This window comes from Ambystoma mexicanum, chromosome 13, assembly GCF_040938575.1.
Source record: "Ambystoma mexicanum isolate Mex_15411 chromosome 13, UKY_AmexF1_1, whole genome shotgun sequence".
NCBI classification, from domain to species: domain Eukaryota; kingdom Metazoa; phylum Chordata; class Amphibia; order Caudata; family Ambystomatidae; genus Ambystoma; species Ambystoma mexicanum.
Genome location: NC_090938.1, coordinates 138,998,484 through 139,025,295, shown reverse-complemented (window position 1 = coordinate 139,025,295; position 26,812 = coordinate 138,998,484). Strand labels below are relative to the sequence as shown.

The 26,812-nt window shown below is 46.5% G+C and overlaps 1 protein-coding gene and 1 long non-coding RNA gene across 8 annotated transcripts in view; one reads left to right on the top strand and one right to left on the bottom strand.

The window, feature by feature from the left end:
• The window catches only part of SCUBE3 (signal peptide, CUB domain and EGF like domain containing 3), a 785,923-nt gene that overhangs the window by 377,389 nt on the left and 381,722 nt on the right, over nucleotides 1-26,812 (top strand). For 5 of the 7 annotated variants that reach the window (XM_069633480.1, XM_069633479.1, XM_069633478.1 and 2 more), the window contains exon 5: nucleotides 15,555-15,677. In XM_069633480.1, the coding sequence (XP_069489581.1) occupies nucleotides 15,555-15,677 (123 nt within the window). The remainder of the gene's footprint in view (nucleotides 1-15,554; nucleotides 15,678-26,812) is intronic. The other 2 variants (XM_069633481.1, XM_069633476.1) reach the window with 1 other exon arrangement.
• LOC138520989 (uncharacterized) overlaps nucleotides 1-26,812 on the bottom strand; it is a 162,600-nt gene that overhangs the window by 84,019 nt on the left and 51,769 nt on the right. Inside the window, exon 4 of the long non-coding RNA XR_011282902.1 lies at nucleotides 19,089-19,229. This is a non-coding gene — a long non-coding RNA (uncharacterized lncRNA). The remainder of the gene's footprint in view (nucleotides 1-19,088; nucleotides 19,230-26,812) is intronic.

The following is a 26,812-nucleotide window of genomic DNA, read 5'->3' as shown; positions in this document are numbered from 1 at the left end:
ACCCCCCCAGGCCGGGCGCATCAGGGACCGCAGGCCGCCTGTGTCTTGCGGGGCGCTTCTGCGGCTGTAGAGCAGACCTCCGTCTGCCAGCTAGGCCAACTAAGGTAGTCCGGGGCCTGACCCAGCCGTTGGGCCCTCTGCCTGTCCACCACAAAAAGGGAACAGGGGCGCTTCCTCTTAGCCCGGCTCCGGCTTTTTCGTTTTGTATTTTCTCCTGTGGTTATCCTTGCCGCCGCGGGGGGGGGGGGGAGGGACGATGTGGGGCCGCTACTCACGGGTTACTGACATCGGAATTTGTCGACATGCTCCACAGTGCGGGGCCTCTTCTGGCTCCTCCGGTCTCTCGTACAAAGCCCGTGCTCCGTTCCCTAAGACACAGCCCTACGCCGCAGTGGAAGGGCGGTGGAAGGGGACTCTCCCTCTCCGTCCCCAGGTTACTGCTGTCTGGGTCCTCCAGTGTCCCTCGAAGGGCTACGGGTGGTGTTCCGATGGCGATCCGCGGGTCCCAGCGCCGCTCGGCCCCACAGGCCCCCCCCAGACAACAAGCCGTCCTCAGTGCGGGATCCTTTCCCCCCGCTTCCTCCGTTTCAGGCGAACGATGTCGGCGCCAGAGGCTCTGAGCTGGTTCTCTGTGTTTCGCGCTCAATTGAGTTCAGCGCCGGAGGCCGCCATCTTGGGCGCGCCGGGGGGGAGCCTCTTCTAACAGTTCGTTTTTCCCTTTGCAGGCTCCGATTTCTCCTGAAAATGAGGTCGAGTGCAGCAAATGGGTTCCCCTACACTCGACCAGGTTTATAGCCTCGAACGCTCTCGATTAAGCACCGTAACATCTGTCGATTCAGGATCATGGGCAGGAGCTCAGGCGAACACCGACCTCACTCCATGCGCGTAGCCACGCCCCTAGGGACTATCAAGGAATAGTCTCCAAAACTCTTCCAGATAGACCAGGAGAAGGGAGTCATTCTCCTGGTCTAGGTGTATCTGGTAAATCAAACCCTGGTACAAAAGACTGCTGTTAAAGGGATGGTTTGCCCAAAAAATGTTATTTCAAAAATAGATAGGCAATATAAAAAAGGAAACGATTGGCATTTTTTTTTTCCAAGTCAATTCCCAATTCAAGCTCGAAATTTGCAAAAGCAGGCACATGGGCGCATCCATTTTGTGAAATGGATGCCCGCCTGTGCTGGCTTTTGCTTTTGCGGCACTAATGAAGGAAAAGCCAGCCAGCTGTAGTAAACAAAAGCTACCACTGGGTGGCTTTTCCTTCATTGGTGCTGGGACTCGGAGGACGCGGACCGCAGACTACAGGCAGAAAAGCTGCAGCTGCATCTCGGTAAGTTCTATTTATTTTTTTTTTTAAATAAGCACTAGCTGGAGGAGCCGGAAAACTTAGAAATAAAACCGCAGCTTTAAAAACATTGTATTTATGTTTGCGGTAGCTTTTGAAACGACCGCAAACATAAATACAACGTTATTGTGTTTGAAAACACTGCGGTTTTTCTTTCTAAGTTTCTCAGGCTCCTCTGAGCCTGAGAAACTTAGAAAGAAAAAACGCAGTGTTTTCAAACACACCCACGGGGAGCCCTAGAGTCCCAAATGGGAAAGCAGATTTAGGCAGAAACACTGCAGCATTTGGCATTGCAGAAAACAACCGCATAGTGTTTCTGCCTAAATCTGCTTTCCCATTTGGGGCTCTAGAGCCCCAAATGGGAAAGCAGATTTAGGCAGAAACACTGCAGCATTTAGCATTTCCCATTTGGGGCTCTCGGGCTCCCCACGGGGGAGCCCTAGAGCCCCAAATGGGAAAGCAGATTTAGGCAGAAACACTGCAGCATTTGGCATTGCAGAAAATAACCGCGTACAGTTTCTGCCTAAATCTGCTTTCCCATTTGGGGCTCTAGAGCCCCAAATGGGAAAGCAGATTTAGGCAGAAACACTGCAGCATTTAGCATTTCCCATTTGGGGCTCTCAGGCCCCTCGTGGGGAGCCCGAGAGCCCCAAATGGGAAATCAGCTGTAGGCAGAAACACTGCGGCATGTAAACACAACCGTGTTGTGTTTCTGCCTGCCTTGGCTTTCACTTTTGGTCTCCGGTGCTCTCCCAGGAGAGCACCGGAGACCAAAAGTGAAAGCCAAGGCAGGCAGAGACACAACGCGGTTGTGTTTGAAAACGCTGTGGTTTTTCTTTCTGAGTTTCTCAGGCTCCTCCGGCTCGGAGGAGCCTGAGAAACTTAGAAAGAAAAACCGCAGCGTTTTCAAACACAATAACGTTGTATTTATGTCTGCGGTCACTTCAAAAGCTACCGCAAACATAAATACGTTTTTAAAGCTGCGGTTTTATTTCTAAGTTTTCCGGGCTCCTCCAGCCTGGAAAACCTAGAAAAAAAAAACGCAGCTAGTGTTTATTTTTTACAAAAAAAAATGGCACTTACCGAGATGCAGCTGCAGCTTTTCTGCCTGTAGTCTCCGGTCCCCGTCCTCCGCATACAGCACCAATGAAGGAAAAGCCACCCAGTGGTAGCTTTTGTTTACTACAGCTGGCTGGCTTTTCCTACATTAGTGCTGCAAAAGCCAAAGCGAGCACAGCGGCGGGCATCCATTTCACAAAATGGATGCCCCCATGTGCTTTCTTTGAGCTTGATTTGCTCAAAATTTTACATAGGGACTTGGAAAAAAAATTGCCAATCGATTTTTTTTAATATTGCCTATCTATTTTTGAAATAAAAAATTTTGGGCGAACCATCCCTTTAAGTCAGCCTAACATAGGATTGGTTCGCATGGAGAAGGGAGCCATTCTCCTGGTGGCTTGGATAAGAAGTTCATTGAACCCTTTTTTGGTTTATTTGTTAGTGGTAGGGATAGAGAGTAGTGGCTTTGGACAGAGGATGGTATTATTTTCTTTCCTTTTACTTACATTCTGACAAGCACCCGAGTTATTCTGTGTGGAGATAGGGAAAACCCCTCTAGAAATGTGGAGGGTCAGGTTATTTTCTTTATTTGCATAAAGATCTGTAGCCAGAATGATACCACCTTGTCAGCTTCCTTACTCAATCACGCCACATAAGGAATTGCCTCTGGTGCTATTCCAGTACCATTCTGCTGGTGGTAAAGTTGGCTGGCTGACTTTTGTCAAAGTCCACCTATTTGTTACCTCCATTTTACAGGTGGAGTTAAACATTCTGAATTGGCCCCAATAAAATCTTTGACTGTTGCTACTGTACAGAAAGGAAGTTCAAGACAGCAAACACGTTTTAGAATGGGCCATGGTAAGGCTGTGAAAAGGTTGGCATCACTGAGCCCCTTCTCTCCACCTTACCCATGTAATGCAAAAAAGCGTCAATACATACCCTTTTCTGCATTAGAAAGATGTACACTCGTGGTCTGAATTATTACTGTACATTTTCCATGTCCACCATCACATTAAAGGTGGAAATAGACATATACATTACTTCAGAGATTACCACTGTATTTAGTGGTATTTCTGGAATACTGCCTGAGGTATTCCGGTACCCTTACATATGGCCCCTTTCCTGCAAATTAATGAAGGGATGTGACTGGAGCCTTAGTACAGCAACGCACACTTAAGAATTTGCATGCAGAAGTGTGCTGCAAATGTGAGGCGGGGCAACACCATTGCCTCTGCCCCCCCCCCTCCTTCGCCACAGTCTATTTCTCTGTGTCAGCTGGGCTGAATGTCGGACGCAAGTCTTTCTTTTTTGTTCATAGTTCACCCATGGTAGTTTTAATTTGTTGTTCTTTGCCCCCTGCTCGACTTTGCTTACTGACGAGTATGCCAGATAAAGCAGATAAAACACCTAGGCCATCACGTCGCCCCTCGGGCCACCTGACTCCTAGATGCCGCCTGCCCCTCTTCTCCCCTCCACCCGGTACAGCTATACCCCTCCTCTGTGCCCCTCTGTATCCTACCCCCAGCTGTATATCAGTTATGTTGTCACCGCTGTAACGAGCTCCGTTATGCACCTGCAATGTTGTACAATGTAAAGCACTCAGTTATATATCTTTATTGGTTTTATACCTAGTTTCTGTGAGGCTCATCTCAGGAGAATTTTTATAAAATGTATTGTGTATTTCGTTAACATAAATTAAGACAATATAAACATAATAATTATCACGATTAGAAAAAATAAAATAGCATAGTTCTTTCAAAACAATAAAATCAATAATATAAGACCAATTCATTAAAATACATCAGCCAAGTCATTAATATATCAAGTATTAAAATTCAATATAAAATCTGGTCAGATCTATGTGTCCAAAACAGGACTTAGGTCACAAAACTAAGAGCCTAACAAGAACTTCACTGCCTGTTTCCATATGTAAAAACCTGCTCCGGTGATAACCAATGATAACCAATGAGGTTGCACCATACAGTCTACTCCAAAATGGATCTTTCTGTATATTTTCGAACTGGGCAACAAATGAGGAATAGGCCTTTAGATATGGCACTTTTAAGTCTGGACATTGCGTTAACATATGGCAATATGTTTCCACAGAGGTTTTCACAGAAGTATCAGGAGTATTGTTCCTGAGGGCAGTTCGCATCATACAGGGCTATGTCTCGAGGCCTGTTCTAATCCACATATAAGGTCTTTATCCGAGGGTCTTCAGAGGTCTGTTAGCCACAGGCCCTTCGCACTAACTTCTCTCAGGAGCAGGGTAGGATGTGCCATGGGCTCCATGGTTTCCATGCCCGCACTGCAGCTGTGGGCCACAATGGTAACTGTGTTCTATGGTAATTGTGTCAGGCTCTGACTCGGCCCAATCACTGAGAGACACACTGACAGAATGAAAGGTGTGGGAGACTCGGACAGGTTCTTGTCCCTTCAGACATCTGGGGCTCATCCCTTTTTTCTCCTCAGAGTGGTGTGGGCCTCCAGTGTGCGGATATACTCTGCCCTGCCGCTTATGGTGCCACCCATCACATGCACTGCTAGAAGCATCTTCGGACCTTCGGGTGCCTCCCCTTGATCATTACTCATGGGAGGATCATTTTGTTTTAAAGTCCCAGGACCTCGTTTACTCTCAGCCCATGAAGCAATAATGTAAGGGCCTTATGCGAATGATGCTGCTACCACACGCTCAACAAGCCCTCAATCAAATCAGGGGGTCCTCTTCACTGTACTTCCACGAAGCATTGATTGGTCAGGCATTTACCTTCATCTTGATGTGATGGGTGTGAAAGCAAAACTGCTGCAGTAGGATGGCCAAGAAGGTGGACCTTCATTTCTGGGCTCTGCTTTAAGGGGCAGTGCCTGACCCACTCTAACATAGTGGCCTTGGCAATTCTTTTTGGCAAGGGTCAGCCCTCTTCCTCTGCCACTCAGCGATCCCCACAGCATAAAGGCTGCATCTTGGATGGGCAAGACATTTTAACAGAATGCAGCACTGAGCATTCAGCAGGCTAATGCGGACATGGTAATGGCAGCTGCCAATTTAAATATTTTGGCGGGAACTCCAAAATATCCTCCATTTCCTCCCCTTTTCCCTTCCCTGATATCAATAACGCTCAGAGTCCCTTCTACAGGAGCAACTCTTCTAATAGAAGCAATCGAGTGAGTTCTGGTGCCAGAGCTCTTATTCGGGTATCTTTGCCTTTCTGAAAAAGAAAAGAGGGGCATTCAAATGGTTACGGACAACTCCAATCTATGCAAACTCCTGCCCTCACATGGATTGCCTGCAACCGAGTGACTGGCTGGTTGCCATTTGCCATTCAATGTGCATATATGCAAATACTGATTTGGTTCCCTGGCGTTACCTCTGGTTCTCAATTGACGAAAACCACTTACAGTACAAAGTTCTGCCATTTGGCCTCAGTTCTGTACCCAAGGTTTTAGCCAAACAGATGTCCACGGTGGCAGCTGCCATTCAGCTGAAGGGCATCCACCTATGTACATATTTGGACGACTTGCTTATCAGGGTAGAATCACCAGCCTAGGTGACTTCTAGGGTACGCTCCTGACACTGGACATGTTTCCTGTACCCTAAAGGGGTTCAGGGAGTTCTAGACCCAGAACTAGAATGTTAGACTTAACTGTCATTTTAAATGCATTTTGAAAACTCAGCTCTTCTCTCCAGTCAAAGTGGATAACTGCATATTGTAACATATTTTTGTAACTTTTTTCCTGGGAGTGAATTACATTTGCAGCTTTTGCTAAACTCTATCCTGATTATTTTGGAAGCATTGTGCTGTGTGTAAAGAAATGGCACCACCCTTTGGCTCTGGCATTAACATGTGTGCATTAGTATTATTCAAATACTATGCCTTAGAGGGCTAGAAATAATGTTGGCCAGTGTTGGCCATAAGGGCCTTTTGACTGTTATTTCTGCTTCTAAGCATCTTTGGTTCCCTTTCGTTCCTACCCCTTGCCCATTTGTTTTGGTTGCTGACTACTTGGTCTGCGGCCTACCACATATAACAAGGATGGGTTGTGTCTTAAGGATACTGTGCTTAGGTGTGCAGGCCCGTGGGCAATTTAGCTGCTTTGCTAGGTTGTGTGGTTCCCTTGTTCTACCCCCACTCCTATTTTATGTTGGGTGCCTCTCTGTGACTGTGGGCCCACTTAAGGCATTGCGGTAATTAGAGTCTACTAAGACAATAACAGTTTTTATAATATACTGTGTATTTTCTAATACTTTTTTTGCACAAAGTACTTATTTGCTGATTCATATTTAGAGATGTATATGTATAACGTAGTAACGTAGTATATGCATATATTTTTCAATGTGTCATTGTAGCGTTTCTTCTAGAGTTACGTGTGTGGACTCATTGTTCCTTTGTGCCAGTCTGCTATCCCTACCTAGGAGTTGAGCCTTGTAGCTCTGTCTACATTACCTACCTTTAAAAGGATTTTGGCTTAGTCTTCTTGTCAGGTGTCTTACCCCCTCATTCAGATCAGTAGTTGTAAATCCATCAACAGAGGATTGTGTCAAAACTACCTTAACAATCACTTATAGGTCGGGACCACCTTCATGGAAAAGGGTACCACGATTCCCATAGCAATGGACTTCTCCCTTACGGGATGCAGAGCCACCATTGGAATATTGCAAGACCATGATCTATGGTCACTAGGAGAACAGAAACTTACCATAAAACATCAGCCAGGTAAATGCAACCTTTCTTGCTCTGAAAGCAAATCTTCCATCAATAAAGATTAGCCAAGTGATAGTTCCCATGGGCAACAAATCCACCTTGTTCTACCTAAACAAACAGTGAAGGACAAGACCTACTTGGTTGATGAGACTGGCCCCAAGGTTATGGACAGGTGCTATTCACAATGCAGTCTTCCCAGTGGCAACTCACACAGCAGAATTACTCAATCCCAGATTGGATGCTCTGCGCAGGCCGTCACAGGCAATTCATGGATGGGAGCTGTCCGAATCCATACTAGAATAGATATTCATGGAAAGTGTACCCCCTACTGGATCCCTTTGCCGCACACATGATAGTAAGAAATGTCCTACACATTATAAATGGGGCATTGTGCTGACTCTCAAGAAGACACATGTTTACTCTTCTGTAGAGGCACCTGCGACACACATTCCCTCATCTCCTTTTGATAGCAAAAGTAATTCAGAAGCTCCAGTGGTCCTAGAACTTCCGTTCAACTTTAGCGGCACCTATGTGGCCTCTGAGGATATGGTATTCACACTTTCTAGAGCTGTCAGTACATGCCCCAGACAACACCCATTTACCAGTGACCTACTAACTCTACATGGTGTTATTTTTCTTCACCCTTTCCTCCATTAGATGTCCTTAGCAGTCTGATACCTGAAAATCAGACTTGCAACTGTTTTGCACAAGGTGTTGATGGCAGTCAGAAAAGATTCTGCAAGAGCTGCTGATTTGTTGTCATAGTCATTAACCCCATAAGAGTTATTTGGACAACGTTGTTTCCTTTATACCTTATCAGGCCACTCATGGCTTCAGTTAGATTCCCGCAAGACATATCTCTCATCTTTAAATTCTTACCTTTGGGTGGTTTTGGAGGTGTTCTCCTTGGCCAATCTATTGCCTACGTCAGTATTCAATGCCCTTTTGTTTATGCGACCTTAATAGGGGCCCTTAGCACCATTGAATTATAACCACAGTCTCTAAGATCACTTCTCCTGTTCTTTTTCGTTTGCTCCAAATTATTTCCACTCAACTGGAGTTTTAGCCACTTAATGTCTCCATCCCTAACAGCGCTTTTTGGAATGTCATTCATAAATGCATTGAAGAGCACTGAAATGAAAAAGAGCAGTGTGTTAGGAAAGATTATTTTTTTTGCAGCTTCCCCACCTACTTCAGCGGGACCCCAGCATATCTGCTGACTCCTTTGAGATTCTGACCTTGTTTTTGAAAGTGGGATATTTTTTGTTTTTTAACTAACTCCTCTCTTGGTGCCTGCCCTATTCAATCACAGAAAGTGTGGAATTTAGGGGTCTGGCTAGGGCCCCTGCTCTCTCTCTGGACCACCACATTTAGATAGTCTCTAAAGCCTCGTTCTTTGTTATGTTCTTTAAAAAGACTCTTGCAGTATTTTTGTTTTCCTGAAAAGATCCAGCTGCTACACGCTTTTCCATCTAGCAGACTGGATTCTTGCAATGCAATTTAGTTGCCCACATCTACCATACACAAATTACAAATGGTCCAGAAAACTGCTGTCCCGCTTTCACCTGGGGTGCAGATCCAATGTGTCCTCAGTTTTTTGGACACTACACTGGCTGCCTGTGACGTTTAAGCCGTTGTGTTTTGTGCACAAATCTTACTGTATCCTTGCTCCCTCCCTTTTCAGCTGTATATTCTGACATTAATTACCCTCACATGTTCAGCACTCGACCTCAGCTGAGCTTTTCTCAGTTTCTAAATCTAGATATGTTACATGGGGTGGGCGTTCATTCTCGGTGAAGGCACCCAGGCTTTGCAATGCTCTGTCCCACTCTGCCTAATTGTAAATCACCTGGAATGCGGGCGTTGCTTAAAAACCTTCCTATTCCCGCACTAATCTGGTATCGAAACTGGCATTATATCTGCAAGATTTCATTCAGATCTTGTTCCGCATCTAGGTGCCTTTTCAAGCTCCTAGTCTGTGCTCTATAAGAAGAAAACATATGACAACTCCTTTATGTAACTCATTTCGTTATGGGAGCATAGGCTAGTCCTTAAGGCTATTAGTCCAGGGGGATCCTGTAGCTCTTTTAAATCATTGGTGTCGCACTACTACTTCCTTATAGAGAGTAGCGATATCTTTTCTTTTGTAGCTTTGCCACACACTTCAACGGATCCTCACCATATCTGTTGGCTATTCGATGACCATGAGCAGGTTTTTTGGGAGTAAGGTCTTTTCAGTCGCACACCCTGGCTTAACTTAATTTGTTTTGGGAAAACTAATGAGCCCATAAGGCTCCCAACAAAGGGAAATCAGACTGATTCAATGCATGTGTGTGTATTTGTGTATATAGTTGTACTCATCTATTAATGCTTTGGCTTAATGCATTTTTTGATAAATGTGTGTATTTTAATACTTAGTCTGTGGACAATCTTTTGCTTGGGATGTTTTTGTATAGGTTAACTGTGCTGTACACCAAGCTTGCGATATCCTTAGTCTACCCATTACATGCCCAGCCTTTTTACCAGGGAAATGCTTGGTTAGACTTTTTTGGTGAACCTTTGCAGGTCCAGTAACGCTACATTCTTAGAACACTACAACAGTGGTAGTCATGAAAACCTCCTCAGAGGCTGGCAGCTCATTTGCCACTTAGTTTCCAAGATTGAACTCCATACTTCAGCCCACTGTGGTACATTTTACTCAACCAGTTCCTTACTCAGGTTACCAACCTATGTCACGTAGAATTAGTACGGCAACCGGTTTGCGTACCTTCTTTGTGGGATGTGTGATGAATCTGGACTTTCCATTCTTCTCCCCAGAGGGGAGCGCACCCCCTTTCAGGCTAGGTATGTGAGTCTGCTAAGCAAGACCCTCCCCAGGGGTTTGGGAAAGTGGGACCTTACTGGGAGTGACTCCCCTCTAGGGGACAAGGACTCCCATTCCTATACATTGTCTGCATATATGGGAATCAAAAGGACTGCGGTTACCTCTGTGTTGGATTCAAACAGCAGTGACATTACTTCAATCTCTTTGGTTTCAGGTAATGCTGGATGCCCTCTAGCCCAAAAGCCAAAGAGGAACAACACACCCCTTTCGTTATTGGTAACAAACATAAAAAGACAAAGAACCTTGACTGGAGGAGAGAGACTCTTACGTAGAGGCGAGGCTCTGACGGGACGACATCCTGGAGGGCAAAGCCATGCTAAACCGTGGAGCCGGCAGTAGCGTGGAGAGTGAGCGGATTGCTAGCAAGATGCTAGAAGACTGGCGTCCCGAGCGACAATGAAGCCGAAGCTGGGAATGAGAAGAGGCTTTAGAGAAACTAGTGCAACCACACTGGAGCTGTGGTGGACCTGCGGGCTGTTAACTGACTGCCACAGAGAGATTGGATCACCAACCTCCACATGAGAAGTGTGCCGACTGCTGAGCCGGGCAGGAAAAGGGCAACGGACACTCCTGAGACGATACCACCAGGGAGAGGGGCGAGCAGCTGTGTCCCCGATTGTTGGAGAAGCCAAGAGGGTTACAGAGCCTGAGAAACCCAAACGCTGAATACAGCAAACACCCAGCCAAGGCCCCGCTACATTTACTGTATCAGGGGGCCAGAGGGCTTTGAGAAACCCTAGAGAACTAAGTGACATTGACATATAAGGCGGGAGCCCAAGAAACCTGAATGGACACGGGCAGAGGCTCAATCAAGACCCTACTGAAGTAAGCACATCCACGGGCAAGATAGCTTCGGGTAGCCCTAGAAATAAGGCAGTGGACTTTGTAACAAAACTCAAAAAGTTTCGTCCCCTTGCTTCATCATTTGAGCAGGTTTATTTTTTTTTCATGCTCTTGCTCTTCAGTCCGGCATTGTGCTTTGGCTAATATACTTCTTTTGCAGTGAATGCTTTGATTCTTTTCATCTTTGGAAAGCTTAATTTGGTATGCCTGGATTTGAATCTATTGTCCTAATAAATTAAGTTTAAAACCAAACATTCCTCATATTTTCTCATGATTGTAAATATAATGGAAACACTTACATATTCAAGAATTGTCTTTTCTGTATTCAAAAACATGTATTCATGATAGGATTCTTCTCGCCATGTATTTCGAGCACTCAGTCTTTACCAGGGAACTCGACATTTTAATCTTCTTTAGCGTAGTTCCGATTAATTTTGTGTGTATAGTTTTCTTCTTATTAAACTGCGTGCCTCTTTTATCAGATTTATATTTAAAGTCAATGGCTGTAACTGAAACGGTTGGCCTTTGTAATGTTGATTTAAAAATGTTTTGTGCTATATTTGTGGTTTAATTTGCATCCCTTTTTAATATTATTAACTGTATTGATCATTATCAATTATAATGGTGGAAATATTCCCCTTCTATGCCACTCAAACACCTCTCTCACCAACACCCCTCACACTCACCAGTTTCCCATCACAATTTACACTTCTGAACCTTTTACTCTGGCACATAATTATAATTGTTCTTTTATAACGCGCTTAATACTAGAGAGTGGTTTCTAAGCACAGGAGCGGGATTCAAACCTGTGTTTCGCTGCGTTGTCTTGCTTCCAAGACAAATGCGTTGCCCCTGAGCTATCCTTCCTCAAATGCTGTCACAATGTGCACTCCCCAGTCCCTGCCACACCCAAAATCATACTCGCACCGTACACTACCCAATTCCGCCCGCAATCTACAGTCCTTAATTCTTTCTGGCTGCTTCTCCATTTTGCATGCTGTCTCCCATTTCATCACGCTCTTGCCTCATCCTTTCTCCCAATCTTCAGCTCACTGCCTCTTTTCGGCCAACGACTCCCCCTGTAGCCTGTGATCCCTGTGCTTTCTGGGCTGCTGTTCCCGCTCTGATTCCTGGCCCACCGACCCACGGCTTCCTCTTTGCTGCCGTCTTGCCCACTGCTTTCCTCTCTGACCCAATGGTCTCCCTCTGCTTTCTTGTATATCGCTCCCCATCTGACCCATCACTCCCCCTTTCATATTGTGACTATTTTTACATTTTTGAAGAATGTACATTTTGGCCCAGATCCTCAAATAGGGCATCTGAAAATAGAGCAGAGGATATGCTATTTTTAGATGACCCATTTTTGGAAATGAGCAGGCCACCTTATTCTCAAAGGTGGCCTGTGCATTTCCACGCCGCTGAGCTGTAGCGCAAATGATGAGCTGGCCAGCCGCCTTGAATATACTGGTGTCGGAAGCACTTTCCGGCCAATATGTTCAACAGGCTCTCAGCGCCTTTCACTGTGACGGGCCTTTATGGGGCCTGTCACTGTAAAATGCGATCCCAAAAAAAAGCATTTCTATCCCGTTTGAGGAAAAGAAATGCAAGTGCGACAGCAGCGGTTCACCTCTGCTGTTACACTTTAAAAGCAAAACAAGAAGTTGTAGGAAAGACCCAGTCATGCAGTGCGCATCCCATCCCCCATGCCGGTTTAAAGCAGGTGCATGCGACTGCCTTTGTTTTCTGCACATTTAAAAGCGCATCCTATTTGTACATTCGGAATGCGCTTTTAAATGTGCAGAAACGCCCCCTGATTTGTGCAAATCTGCAAATCTGGAAAGAGGTGAAAAAAGGCCATCTGAATGGGTGCATATATTAGCACGCCCATTCCAATAGCTTTTGTGGATTGTGCTACTTTTTTGGCACAGGTGATGCGATGTGCAAAAGTTGAGAACATTTCTCCTCGTGGCTTTGTGTTTTTTAAAGCAACGGCCGTTTTGGGGGGTGTTTCACTGTTTTTGCAAAAACTGCCGATTTCGCGGCATCGCAAAATCACTGTTATCTGGCTGGTCTATCACACTCATGATGAAAAGCGTAGACTTGGATTTATGTGCTTGTAAAGTCCTTTGATTTCTAGTGCAATAAAATGAGCGGTGAGTAATTGATAGTCACATTCGAAAACTAGCTGAAGGATCAGGGGGAAGTGGAATGAAGTAGGACGGTTCATTCATGCTGGAGGTAATGTTTCTGGGGGTCTACAGAAAGAAATGCGAGATGGAGGGAGTTCACAGAACACAATTTCAATCAAGGCTCCATTCACACCACTACTCCCGTAGGCACTTGCAAAAGACTCCAATGTAAACAAGAGAGGAGCTTCCCACAGGACAGAGCACTGGGGAAGCGTCTTTCCTCACGGTTGATGGAAATGGGGAGGAAGATGTCGTGACAGAGGGACGGGCACAGACATTGCGGGGACAAGGGCCAACGAAACACAAGAAAATGTAGGTGAGCACCAGGGTCGGACTGGGGAATTCCATTGTCTCGGGCACCAATGATAAAGTGGCCCACATTTGCAAATGGCAATTCATTCCTTTTGTCACATATCTATTGAGTAATATCCAAGTTTTTTTTTTGTTAAACTGTGATGCAAATTGTGCATTTTAAAGAATCAATAACACTGGTCAACACTACAAGACGCATGATATGATATGATAGTTTATTTATATAGCGCCTATACACAATGTGTTTCAAAGCGCTTCAAGGAGGGAGGGGACATAGGAAAAATACAGTTACATTCAGCAAAAGTCCTTGAAACAATACAGAATGTGAAAAAACTATCATAATAGGCCTGTCGACATTTCTGATAGTGCAAGTGCATAGAACAAGTAAGGCAAGAGGTGATGGAAAGGAAGGAAAACAGAGCAAGCAGTAACATTACTAAGTCTGACGACAATTCACGCAGTGCAGGTGGTAGGTAACAAGAGGCGGGGTGGGAGGCAAGTGGACGGAGGGGGGAAGGAGAACAAGACACGCTACTGAGCAAAAAGTCAGTGACAAATTGAAAAGTAGGGGAGGGGGGAGGGGGAGAACAAAAGGGGGGGGAGACAGACAAGCTGCTATCAAGAGTCACGGAACAGATGATAGGAGTAAGTGCTAGGAGGGGTAAGTCTAAGAGGGGGGAGAAAAGGAGGGGGGAGTAGGAGGAAGTTGAAGAGGATGGAAATGAGGAGGGGGTGGAGCGCAGAGCAAGAGGGGGGGGCAAGCAGGGTGCACACAGATACTCATGGGGGGCAAACAGAATCTCAGGGGGGGAGGGGGGGCAAACAGACACTCACGGGGGGAGGGGGGCACACAGATACTCACGGGGGGTAGGGGGGGCACACAGATACTCACAGGGGGCAGGGGGGGAGGGGGGCACACAGATACTCACGGGGCAGGGGGCACTCAGATACACACGGGGGGCAGGGGGGCACACAGATACTCACGGGGGCAGGGGGGGCAGGGGGGACACAAATACTCACGGGGGGCAGGGGGGGCACACAGATACTCACGGGGGCACACAGATACTCACGGGGGGCAGGAGGGGGGCACACAGATACTCACGGGGGGCAGGGGGGGCACACAGATACTTGTACCAAGGGGACCACTCACAGGCACTCTGATTGCAGAGTGACATTTTCTGAGCTGGTACACTGGAGGTGGAGCTTGTATGAGCAGTCTTTGGCTGTCCAGTTTGCGTCTTAATAGTTGAGTCGGCCAGCGCTGCTAGTAAGGTGGGGGGAGTCGTGACTCTAGCTGGTAAAGCAGGGGGTGATCCACCTCGTTGACACAGACAGCAGAGTACTCTAATTTGGTAGTCCAGACACCCATTGGGTGAAGTAACTCATCAACGTGGACCACATTAGCCAAAAAAGGGGCCCACTTTGACCAAACCAACTGGCCGACACGTTTTTGGCTAGGCGTTGCCCTATTTCCCTATAGGTCAGTCCGAACCTGTTGAGCACATATTAATGAAAGGGGCTGACCCGCAGAACGGGTGGCCAGGCAGCAGGGCAAGTGTGCAGCTGCTGGGGTCGATTATTGGGAGAAGGGGGAGAGGAACTGGTGTAAAGTGATACTTCAGAGATGGAGAGGGGAGGGGCTCCAGACTTTTGCACGCTTTATATTTAGGATCGGTAAATTGCACTTGGGTAAATTACATGCTATCATTTTACTAAAGGGCGAATCAAATTCGAAGAGGAATGTACTCGATTGATATTTGTTATAAGATGAAGTGTAATAGGAATCCCCGCTGGTCAGATCAAGCCAGAGGAAAAGGTGCACAGCCTACAACAAATATATTAGGTGAAGACATGTTAATAAGTACACAATCAGCATTGCTGGAGTCAGAAGACAAGAGCATCCATACCCGAGCCTTTCTGGGTGATTGCAGCGAGGACTGATGCAGCAAGCGCAGAAGGTGGCTAGCTAGGCAGCTGCATCGCTGTGTCTGACACAGGGCCAGTGTGCACTTTGCAAGCAGTTCTGACTTACCTTTTTATCCTTCTAAGTTCTAGAAATCGAGTACCATTTAACAAAAAATAATTAAAAACACCTGTAATTGCTTGGAATCTGGCTTATATGAACACGAATGATTAATATTGGCGTGTAACATGTTTGTTTATGCATTTTACTCAGTGGATCTGGTACATGTTATCTGTTCATTTGTTTTCTCTTCCAGAAGGAATGAACTGTATGAACAAGAATCATGGCTGCTCACACATCTGCCGCGAAACTCCGAAGGGCATCGCCTGTGAGTGCAGGCCTGGCTTTGAACTGACCAAGAACCAGCGAGACTGCAAACGTGAGCGCTGGCCTGCTGCTTCCACTTTTACACGAACCAGGGCATAGATAGTGGCATAGATTTGGCAGAGTGACACACGTCTGGGAGGAGAATTGAGAGCAGGCCGCATTTCCCAGAGTGAGGAACAATGGGAAACAATATTCTTCTTGGGTACTCTGCATGCATGCAGAAGGGGAAGGGGCGCTGGTGAGGAATATGGGAGTTAGCCATGTGATCAACTGCCCATTTGCGCCTTTGAGATGCTGTCAAGATGAAGTGGACGGGTGAAGTTCTGCATAGGCTTGTGATGCAGCTCAGGTGGTATCTGTAGTTTGTAGAACTAGACACACACACATCTCACAAGAGCCTTGTGATAAATAACTTGTTTGGTATGCAGAGACTGACCATAAATGCTGTGTAAAGACTTCATGAGTTGTGATTCATTTCTTGTCATGTCTCTATCACCTTTCTGGCCTGGTCCTATATGCCACGTAAGTTCTGGATACTATGCAACATGCCTCATGTAAAGAACCTGATGCCACACTACATGTAAGCTCTGAGGCTGGGAGAATAGCTCAGGGGCAACTTGCAAGCAAGACAACACTGGACAGCACAGGTTCGATACAAAGTCCCGCGCTTAGAGGCTGGACACTGGCATGAAGCGCAATATAAGGTACCAATTTCATTTGTTTCCTTGGATGGCCTCTAGCTATTACTCCTCAAAGCCTGGGGTGTCCGATGAATTACTTTATTTGAGGTCTGCAAGGCATGAGTTTACATCATTCGATGTACAGGTGAAATGCCTCATTGAGGTGTCCAAAGCAAAATGATCTCATTGTGAGGGCCCACTGTGCATTATAGGAATACTGGTGATGTACATCAGGGAAGTCATCTTGGCACATACCTTAGCTGTGGAAGGTGTGGTTTAGTGATATACAACAGAAAGGTTGAGGTACTGCTAATACATCTCAGACCAGGCGAGGTCACCAGACTAGCTGAGTAGTACTGTCACAAATTCTCCAAAGTGTGTGACGATAGACCATATCCAGTGTGCTTTGAGGGGTTACTTTGAAAGAGCTCCACAGTTGCATCCCCTCTATAATACCATAACATTTACCTCCAGCCCACTAGGGCAGGGTAGGTGGGCAGAGGCAACGGCTTACTTACGAGTTTCGAAGGTCAGAACCTGGATATACTTATTGCTTTGCAGAATTGTGCTTACAGGGAAAGTGCTTGGCTCAGTCAGCAGATTCATGACCACTCTTTTCACTGTGAGAGAGCGGAGTATGGTCTTAGAAGGAGGGGGCTGCTCACCGAATAAGGGTGGGTTGGGATTAGTCTGCAGCAGTTTGATTGACAGCGAATGCGATCCCTGGGCAATAGTGCGGTCCTTTCCTCTGATCTCATGCCAGATCTTGCTAAGCTCTGCTAAAGTGTTTTACCCCCTTTGCTTTTTCCAACAACTATGTTAAAATGCTTGTGAAGTGATGTCTTTATGCAGAGACAGGGATTTGCGCTTGGATAAATAAAAGGGGTCCATTGGCGGCTGCCAACACTGTACATAAAAATTCCCAGAGCTTAAGAAATGTGCAATTGATGGAATAGTTCTGGCATGAATTCTGTATATAGGGACTATATGATTGATGGGGGTTTATTTCGATATGTAATTATATCTATAGTGAGTGTGTGAGCGTGCATGGGCGTACGTATATACACACACATATACAGAATTACATATAGATAAGATGTATGCGCGTGTGCATGCCTGTGTGCATATTTTCCAAACAAACCTTTATGGGTACTTTTGTTAATGACTAGCACAAAAACAGCAGTTTGAAAGTGAAGCAACTGTACAGGATTTCGCATCTGCCTTCATTCTGGACCTTTGTATACATTTGAAATTCCCTTCAGTGCTTTTGAAAATGGTCAACATAAATATGTAAATCACATCCTTGTGAGGAACCATTGGTTTCATTCTCTTTTAATTGTAACTAAACAATTTCAATTATGGTCTATACAAGCAATGAAAGGAACAAGTGAATACACACGCTCCACATTCATTTCCTATTTTAAGTTTGCAAATCATGATAAATATGCAACATAACCCAGGAATACTGATCTGGAAAAGTGGGAGCAGAAACAAAACTGTCACTTTGACATCGACACAGGATTGGACTAGAAATCTGTTTTAATACTTGATCAAGCCCTCCAGATAAGTGACCTTACTGCCTGTTTTGCTCCCTAAAATTGGGCCAATACTCCCAACAATAAACAGCTGATAAGACAGACAGGTGCCTGCCCCTTGTTGTTGCCTCCACTGCTGTGTTAAGGCATTGAGGTCAGAGGGACCAGCACCACAAACTACATTTAGGAGTTAAGGCATATAAGGTTAAAAAAATCTTTTCATTTATGTTAATTACTAGGCATACAAAAAAATCCCTATGTTTTTAAAATGAAAAAGTATTTTTACTTACCTAAAAAAACCCGATTAATATGAGTGCTACATTTTAATTCCTTGAAAAATCCTTTTATTTCAAACTTTCAAAATGAGACAGTAAAATTGTATTATAGTTGTCATTTACATAGCGCCTTTTCCCATTTGTATGGCCTTAACCCGCTTTTTGGTAGCTAACGCCCTCGTGGAACGAAGTCCAGGTATGGGAACATTCTAAGACAGGCTTAAGTACGTGTGTGCATTTGCCCAAGACTAGGAGTTAGGTGGGCCGGCCAGGCTTGAGCAAGCAACCCAAGAGGTCAGGCATGTGGGAGGGTGCTGAGGGGACTCCCGACAGAATGCTAGTTCAAGAGAAACGATGTGTGCCCAGCTAGGCCAAAAATTAACAAGGGCAAAATTATTACGTGTCCAGCTGGACCACATTCTTTGTAGTTGTAGCTGCATTCTAAAGTGTGTGGATGGAAAGCCGTGCCTGTGGCAGATGTCCACCAAAGTGGTGTGTTTATACATACCTTAAACTCAGATGGAGCTTATCCTTGATCTCGCTGTCTTATCCAGTCATCTGTGTGAAGAAGACCAGCTACCCTCATATGCTATTCTAGGCATTATAGACAGGCTGCTCTCAAAGTCCATTGGCGCTAAATAGGCCGCTATTTTATGCAGTATTTTAAGCTTGGATGCCCGGCTGCTCTAACATCTAGAGTCAAGGGTTTTCTAGCGCAACAGGTAAGCTACCCTTATAATCTTCCTCTGTATTTTCCAAATTCCAGAATAGGCTAACATCCGGCGTCTTCTAATGGAGAAACAAGGATACCTGCATATATCGTTATGAGTTACATTGGCTGATTTATGGGTCTTATAATTGCAATGGATAGATTACCATCATATATCTTCTAGGGCGCATAAGGTGCTGCAAAAGTGTCCACCCGCAGATCTGACCGGGTGCAGAATATAGCCCACCCCTCAATCCGTCTTACCTTAAGAATTCTTCGAAGATACTAGTGCTAGACATCGCAATCTCTTCTGGAGCCGGACCTGTGCAGGTCTTCGTATTTCTTAATTTGCAATTATCTTTGAAGTAGTTGGTGTCAAGTTCATCTGTAAATCCTGAGGTATCTCTATATTGGAACAAGGCATGTTGGTTTAATACGTCTTGTAATTGTAGTAGACAAGTTGTCGTCCATGTGCTTATGCTTTCAAGGACCTTCTGAGTGCTTTGTTGGCAATCCCCTTAGATCTTTGACACGGAATGGGCTACTAGTATGGGTCCTCGAGGTGTGCAGCCCAGATGGGAAGTAAGGGCGGGAGCCCAGTGCATATTTCGTGCTCTGAGGCACTATCCTATCACTTTTCTTTGGTATGGTACCAGCTATCCTTAGACTGTCAAGGGTTGTATACAAGTAGCCTGAAAGCACCAGTCGGAGTGAAGGCGGCCCGGAGACATGTGTATTCATGTACAGAGAGTGGTCAGTAGAGCGGGCCACCATGACAACGGACTGAATCCGCCTCTGGGTTCATGTATAAAAGGGCTGTCAGTGTTTTTGATTTGTGCAGGGTGGGCCGGCACAACAACAGCTGGAATCCTCTGCATACGTGATGTCTTGGTGTATAGATGCGAATGACAGTGTATGCAAATGAGGCTGTGATGATGTGGATAGGGTGAGGGTTTCAAGTTTCCATAGGGAGTAGCCACGTTTTGAGCGCCTTTCGGAAATAAGTGGTTATTAATGAGGCGGGTGTGGAGAGGAAGCAAGTTCCAGATGGAAGTGGCATGGATGGAGAACTAAGATCCTCCCAATCCGGTGGAGTTGTAATGGGGGATGACGAGGAGAAGAGCAGAGCCAGATCTGAGGTTCCTGGTGGGTTATAGCGTGTGAATTTATCCTAGAGGAATTCGGGTCCGATGTTGTGGAGGGCACCGTGAGTGATGCACATGCCTTTAAAGGTAGTCCGTCGGCCCATAGGGAGCCAGTACAGTGTTCTGAGTGCGGGGCTGATATGTTCTCTCAGTGAGAGTCCAAGTAGGAATGAGCTGCCGCGTTTTGGATTCCTTGGAGATTTCTGAGCTGGAATGCCAGAGCGCCTAGATAATGGGAGTTTGCATAGTCTATGCGGAATGGATGATGGCAAGGATGGAAGAGCTTCAGTGTGGGTAGGTGAGGTATGGGAAGATTCGCCTGAGCATGCATAGGTGGAAAAGGCAGGTTCTGGACACAGTTGATGTGGTGGGAGGGATAGAAGTGGATGTTGCAGGGGTGGATCCTAGGGGATGTGGCCACGGTAAAGGGTTGGGGAAGGTGAGTGGATTTTTCGCATCATTTTTGCCAGGGTCGAGGAGGAGGTGCTTGGTTGGCATCCAGTGGTCGATATCAGAAAGGCAGAAAGAGAAGTCCGGTAACTTCCGGCAAGTGGTAGCTGGCGATTTGGGGATCTTGAGGAGGATCTGGTTGTCATCTGCGTAGTTGTAGCAGATGAGGTTATGAGATAGGTTGAGTGCAGGGAGTGGGCTAAAGTAGATATTGAAGAGTAGGTGGGACAGGGAGGCCCTCTGAGGGCCCTTTTTCGGCACAGAGCTAGAGAAGGAAGAGAAAGAGGCGAGGAGCATAATTTGAGAGCCATTTCAGACGAAGGAGTAGATCCTTGTTAGAGCAGATTCTTTGATTCCTAACGAGTGTAGCCTGTCTGTGAGTCTAGTGTGGTCAATGGTGTTGATGGCAGCGGATAGGTCGAGAAGGATGAGAGCAGCACACCCTTCCATGTATGCTCTTCTTTTTAGGTCATCCCAAACCGACAGAAGAGACGAATCGGTTCCTTAGAGGGTCTGAAGCCTTTTTGGGCCCGGTTAAGAAGGTTGCTGGATTCTGTGAAGAGGCAGAGCTGTGTGTCTGCAGTGCGGTCCAGGAGTTTGGCAATGAAGCGGGTGTTGGAAATAGGCTGGTAGTTCTGGGGGAGGAGTGGGTCGAGCAAAGGTTTTTTGAGGAGAGGTTTGACGTAAGACGTTTGGAAGGCTTTTGGGAAGATTCCTGAGGAGAAGGCCAGGTTAATGATGGACCGTGTAATGTAGCATGCATATGTTGTTGTTGGATGTTCTTGAGAATAGCGTGGGAGAAGAGTCGCAGGGAGAGCCTAACGGACGGCTTTGCGATAGGAGCTTGAAGAACTCAGGGTGTTAGATGGGGGAGAAAGTGGAGAAGAATGGAACAGAGAAGGTGGCAGGTCTGGGGTTTGGTGGAAAAAGGCAGGGTGTTGGGGGCGTCAGTGCTAGTTTTGAATAGATGGCAATATATCTATCAATAGCAATTTTGTGGAAGTGTTTGGACAGAGGGTCGCAGAGAGATTGGGATTTGGTGCGGGGGGTGGAGTTGAGCAACCTAGCGTCTTGAATTCTGCTATGAGTCTGTGCAGTTCCTGGGTTGGGTTACGGGAGTTGCCGATTCAGTTCCTGTAGAATGTTTTCTTGGCTTTCCTAATTTCTGACCGGTAAGCCCTTGTCAGTCTAGCAAGAGAGGATTTGTTTTGAGGAGCGGGATTGGTTCTCCAGGTCCACTCCAGTCAGTGCTTCAGACTCAGACAAGAGGTTGGTTGTGTACCTCTTGGTTTTGAAGCTCAGTCTCCGAGAGATATTTTTCGTTGGGGTGAGGGTGCCGGAGAACCAGTGATCGAAGAGTTTGATGATGAGAGGACCTTCCTGGAGTGAGAGAGCTGGTAGCGAGTATAGGAGGGAGTTAGCTAGATCCGGGTCAATGGTGATTTTGTTCCAGAGAGGGGTGTTGGAGGGAGGGGTTGGAGAAGGCAGGCTTTTGAGCCGGGAGAGAGGGTGGAGAGGTCAGGCGGTAGAAGAGGATTGCAGATTTATCTGTTCAGATTGTGGGGTGGGGGAAGGATGGCTATGAGGTTTGTGGTACATCGAGGGTGTGGCCTGCGGAGTGGGTGGGGAGACATATGAGTTGTGTCAAGTAGAGGGCTTCTAGGTTATCAGTGAGAGAGCGGGTCATGGGGTTTGAGGGAATGTTGAACCAGATGTTGCAATCTCCTGCTATAGTGACAGAAGGATGCTGGATAAAGGTGGTCGATAATGCGTCACTGAGGGTGTCTGCAAAAATCCTGTTGTAGCCTGGTGGTGTGTATAAGAGTACACAGCTGTGGGTAATAAAAGGGGAGAGTTGGAATTTTAGAAGCAGAGATTCACAATCAGTGTTGCAGGCAAAGTTGTCCCGGAGCATGAGTGGGATCTGGTGTTTGTGAAGGATGGCCACCTCACCACCTCTTCTGGATCTGTTCTGTACAATCAGGTTGTACCCTGGGGGGAAGGCCTCATGTGCAGTAGGTTTGTAATCGTCAGAAAACCAGGTCTCTGTGATGAAGAAGATGTCTGGGTGGTCGTCTGTGATAAAGTCAAAGATGTTACATTTGTTTTTGGAGACAAACCTGGCATTGATGAGTATGCAAGAGAGCAGGTTTGGTTTCCGGGGTGGTAGTGTGTTGCGGATAAAGGCAGGGGTGGGCGTGTGTGTTGCTGGAGAAGAGTGGTGAGTTGGAGGGTCGGACCAGGCTAGGCTCACTGGGTGTGTTGTTGCAGGACTGGGGTTGGGGGCGAGGAGTTGGGAGGTGGCAGGGGAACGTAGGGGAGTTCACAGGAGGATAGACAGGTGTGTGGGGGGCTGTTAAGATTGGAGTGTTGGCTAGGGTGGCCCTTTCTGCATTTAGTAATGGGACGCTTGAGTTGCGGGGGGTTTGTGAGTGGGCTGTGGGTAGAGGTAGAAACAGAGAATAGGTTTGGGGGTGTGCATGGATGCGTGGTTGGGTTGGGGGGCTGGAGAGGGGAGATGGGAAAGTGGCAGGATGGTTCGGGGTTTCCAATTATAGTTTGCCAGCGTGCGGCTCTGATTTGGGAAGAGAGAGAGCTGCATCGAGGGGGTCTAGTCGGGGGGCTTGGTATTGGGGGTATGTAAGTGTTTAACTGGCTGCAGTCAAGGGGGAGAGGAGCGGGCTGGTGGCAGAAGAGGGCGAAGGTTGGCTGGGTCAGTCTTTTTTTGGTTTCTGCGCACCAGCATGCCGCTCTGATCTGGGCGGTTTAAGGCATGCTGTCTGGAAGTGGGAGAATGCATCTAGCTTCAGAATAAACGGTAGTGGTAGGAATGCACCTAGATCAGGGACACACCACAGTGGGAAGCATGCACATAGATTCACAGCATACAGCAGAGGAAAAATGCGCATAGATTCAGAATACACGGTATAGGATGAATGCACCTAGATTCAGAGCATATAGTAGTGGGGAGAAATGCACCTAGATTCAGAACACACAATAGCGGGGATACATGCACCAAGATTCAGAAAACACAGCACGCTGAAACTACCAGCGTTTTTCCGGGAAACTTGTAATGAGGGCCATTGTCTGACATAGATTTTTGAATACACTCTGTGTACTTCTGTCTGGAGTCCAATGAGACTACCTACATGAATGGCTTCTTTACTCTTTCTGAGTACACAACTTAAAATCTGAATATCAGTACCTTAAGTGAAGCCTTGCTTTTGATATCATGCAACCCAAGGAACCATATCCGCCCCTGCCGGTCGATACCACTGGGGCCAGGGATCCTGGCTTGCTCCACCCCCTTTTTACTTTACTACCAATTTCTACCCCGCACCAAGTGACCTGGAGGCTTATGGGCACTACACAAACAAAACATAGCAGAAACAGAGGATCCTAGCACAATGACAAATAGCTTGTCTCAGAATAGATGTGGAAACTGGCAGATACTATCTGAAGAGCAAAGTGTTCAGTTTCTTCCGTAATAATTCAGTAAATTACATAAATATTCCCTTCTAGACTCACTGATTTTCCCGGTGATTAGGATGAGATTTCGATTATTCTCTTCAACTTTATTGCAGTCCACGGCAATGTGTAGTCCAGCCCCAGTGATTTCTATGTACTCAGTGATTGGCCGCTACCACTATGGTAAACCTCAGTGCATGACATTCCTACTGGAAAGAATGTATTCTCAATATGTCAATAGAGCATACATATGAACAAAGTGAGACTAAAGCTATAAGAATGGTATGCTTGCGGTAAGCATCTGCAGGGGCAAAAGCCCTCATTTAATCTAGTTGTACACATTGGCCATAGCTACTTCTTCACCTCCATTGGCATCACATTACATCTCATAGCAGGACTCAGAGGTCGAAGTGTACCAACACCTAAACTACATACTGACCCTCGACAGCTGCAGTCTGCCTGGGTTCAACTAGGGGTTAAAGTCAGTATGGATCCCCAAATAAAATACTGGTCTGCTGGCAAGTGTCCTGTACTAGGAGATGCACTCCTGTTAAAATGGATTGTGTCCTCCCACGTATTCCTCATCTTAAGGTATCTTCCCTTCCAGCATCAGCTGCTTCGGAATTTCTTTTTCGGCATAGGGCGCTGTGCGTCAATGGAGTCGACTCAATGTACCATGAGGGCCTCCTTCTCAAGGTCGACGTCATCGCAGGTATAAGTAACACACGCAGCGCCCTTTACTTCAGTTCCAATTTTTCGCGATCGCTTATGCTTTGAAGATTACGGCATGTTTTTGCTGTCCTATCGAAACTGCAACAACTCGAGAAAATGGTCTCTTCATCGACCTTGAAGACCGGGTTTAAGAAGTATATTGATTGCGGTGCCAAGAGGTCGATAGCAGATCCACATAGGGTCTGTCTGTGGTGTCTTGGTGTCGAGCACAGGACAGCGGGTCATGCCAGTCCATGACAGATAAAGCATTGAAGGAGCGCAAGGGGAAATTGGCAACGAGTAAGCCCCCTATGAAATTCCCACTACACCGTTGAAAAGGTGCTTGTCGGACGTGTCGAGAGGTGAAAGAGGTCAAAGAAATGCTCTTGATCCCGAAGCGGTTCGCACCACTCCTCATCTTCATCTAGAAAGATGAAGAAAAGGAGCCATAGATCTCCTTCCTCATCCTCTGACACTTCACCGGAACGTAAAATCGCCTGCCCAAGTAAGTCAGCGACTCCAGCCGAATGGGAGGTCTTAAGGTAGGAGATGCTCAAAATCTTCGAAAAGGCACCCTGGTCGCCTCGAGGGAAAAATCAAAAAGTAATGTCCCTGTTGCACCTTCGATAGCCAACAAGGAGAAGTTCAAGGCGAAATCCCACACACCCTCGAGCCAGGGAAAGAAGCCTCTGACTCTGCGCGAACCTTTGAGGTCTCGACTCAACGACAGGCACAGTCCTCGTCCGTTGAAGACTCCATTGAGTTGGGGGTCGAGTCCTTCGAGTACTCCATCGGTGCCGATTGCGTTGAAGCCTGTGATGCCAAAAACGTCAAAGCCATCGATGAGCAAGTGACATTGATTCATCGCCAGAGCTGGAATTTGGAAAGCCAGATCCAGAAGAACATGTGGATGCTTCGTATAGACAGTTAATGTCTAAAGTAGTTGAGTTTTTGGGATGGGGTAGGCCAGCCCTTCTGTTTAAACAAGATGATCTGACTGACATCTTGGAAAAGGGGCCACACAAGCACCCTGGGTTTCCATTTCACATTTCCCTGCAGAGGAGGGTTAAGTAAAATTGGGAGGTGCCGGAAACTAGTCCGGCTGTCAACAAAAATCTCACCAACAAATACATACCTTCCAGTAGTGATCCTGAGCACTTATCCAGACACGCAACACCAGAAGGCTTGGTGGTCCAAGTGGCAACTTCCACGTAGAAGCAAGCAGCATACCCCACCATACCGCCAGATAGAGACAATAAGTGTTTCGACACAATGGAGAAAAAGGGGTTCTCAGCTGGAAGTGTGGTGCTAAAATCAGTCAATGCCACTTGCGCACTTGTGAAATTCTCGTTCCCCTTGTGGGACTGTATCTCCATGGCGGCTGAACACATTCCGGATGGAGAAGAGAGACGGCTTCCTGAACATTGTGAGAAACAAAAAGGAAGCAATGTGTGAGTCTCTTCAGTCAGGTTTAAACTCTGCAAACAGTATCAGCAGAGACATGGCAGCAAGCACAGTCATACGCAGGTTTGCGTGGTTGAGGAAGTCGGGGTTTGCACCATACGTGCAGTCCAGACTTCTCAACATGCCCTTTAATGACACTCAGCTAATTGGCAGCAAGGCTGACTAGAGCCTGTAGAAGCTGCAGACCTTGAATGCGGCAGCCAAATCACTTGGCGCCGCCATCAGACAGCCACAACCATCACACCCCAGTGGACCAAGTTGGAGGGTAGCTCCTTTTCGTTACTACTTTTCATTTGGTAGAGTGAGAGGACTGGCCGGTCAAAGGGGCCAAAGAAAGTTCCCTAAGGGTGAACGAGGAAGAGGTGCTAAGTCCACCCAAGCAACTGCTGCTTTACCCTCAGCTGCTGCTTTAGCCGCCTCAAAACCTCTCTGAGGCCTTAACCGACAAAACCCTGGTGGGATGCAGACTCACTCAGCATCTGCAAGAATGGTGAGGAATTACTTCAGATGCATGTGTGTTGGAAAGAGTAGCCCAGAGTTACTGCCTCCCCTTTTTAAGAAGGTCTCGGGATCATCCACTGGGGAGACACTTGTTCAAAGTTCTGGATCTGTTCCTTTTGCAGGAAATTTTGAGCCTGCTAGAGAAAGGTGCTAGAGAACTAGTACCTGAGGTTTGCAGTTGGCGGTTCTCATCAATTTCGAGTTCTGCCATTCGGGCTGACTTCCGTCATGAGGGTTTTCACCAAGTTG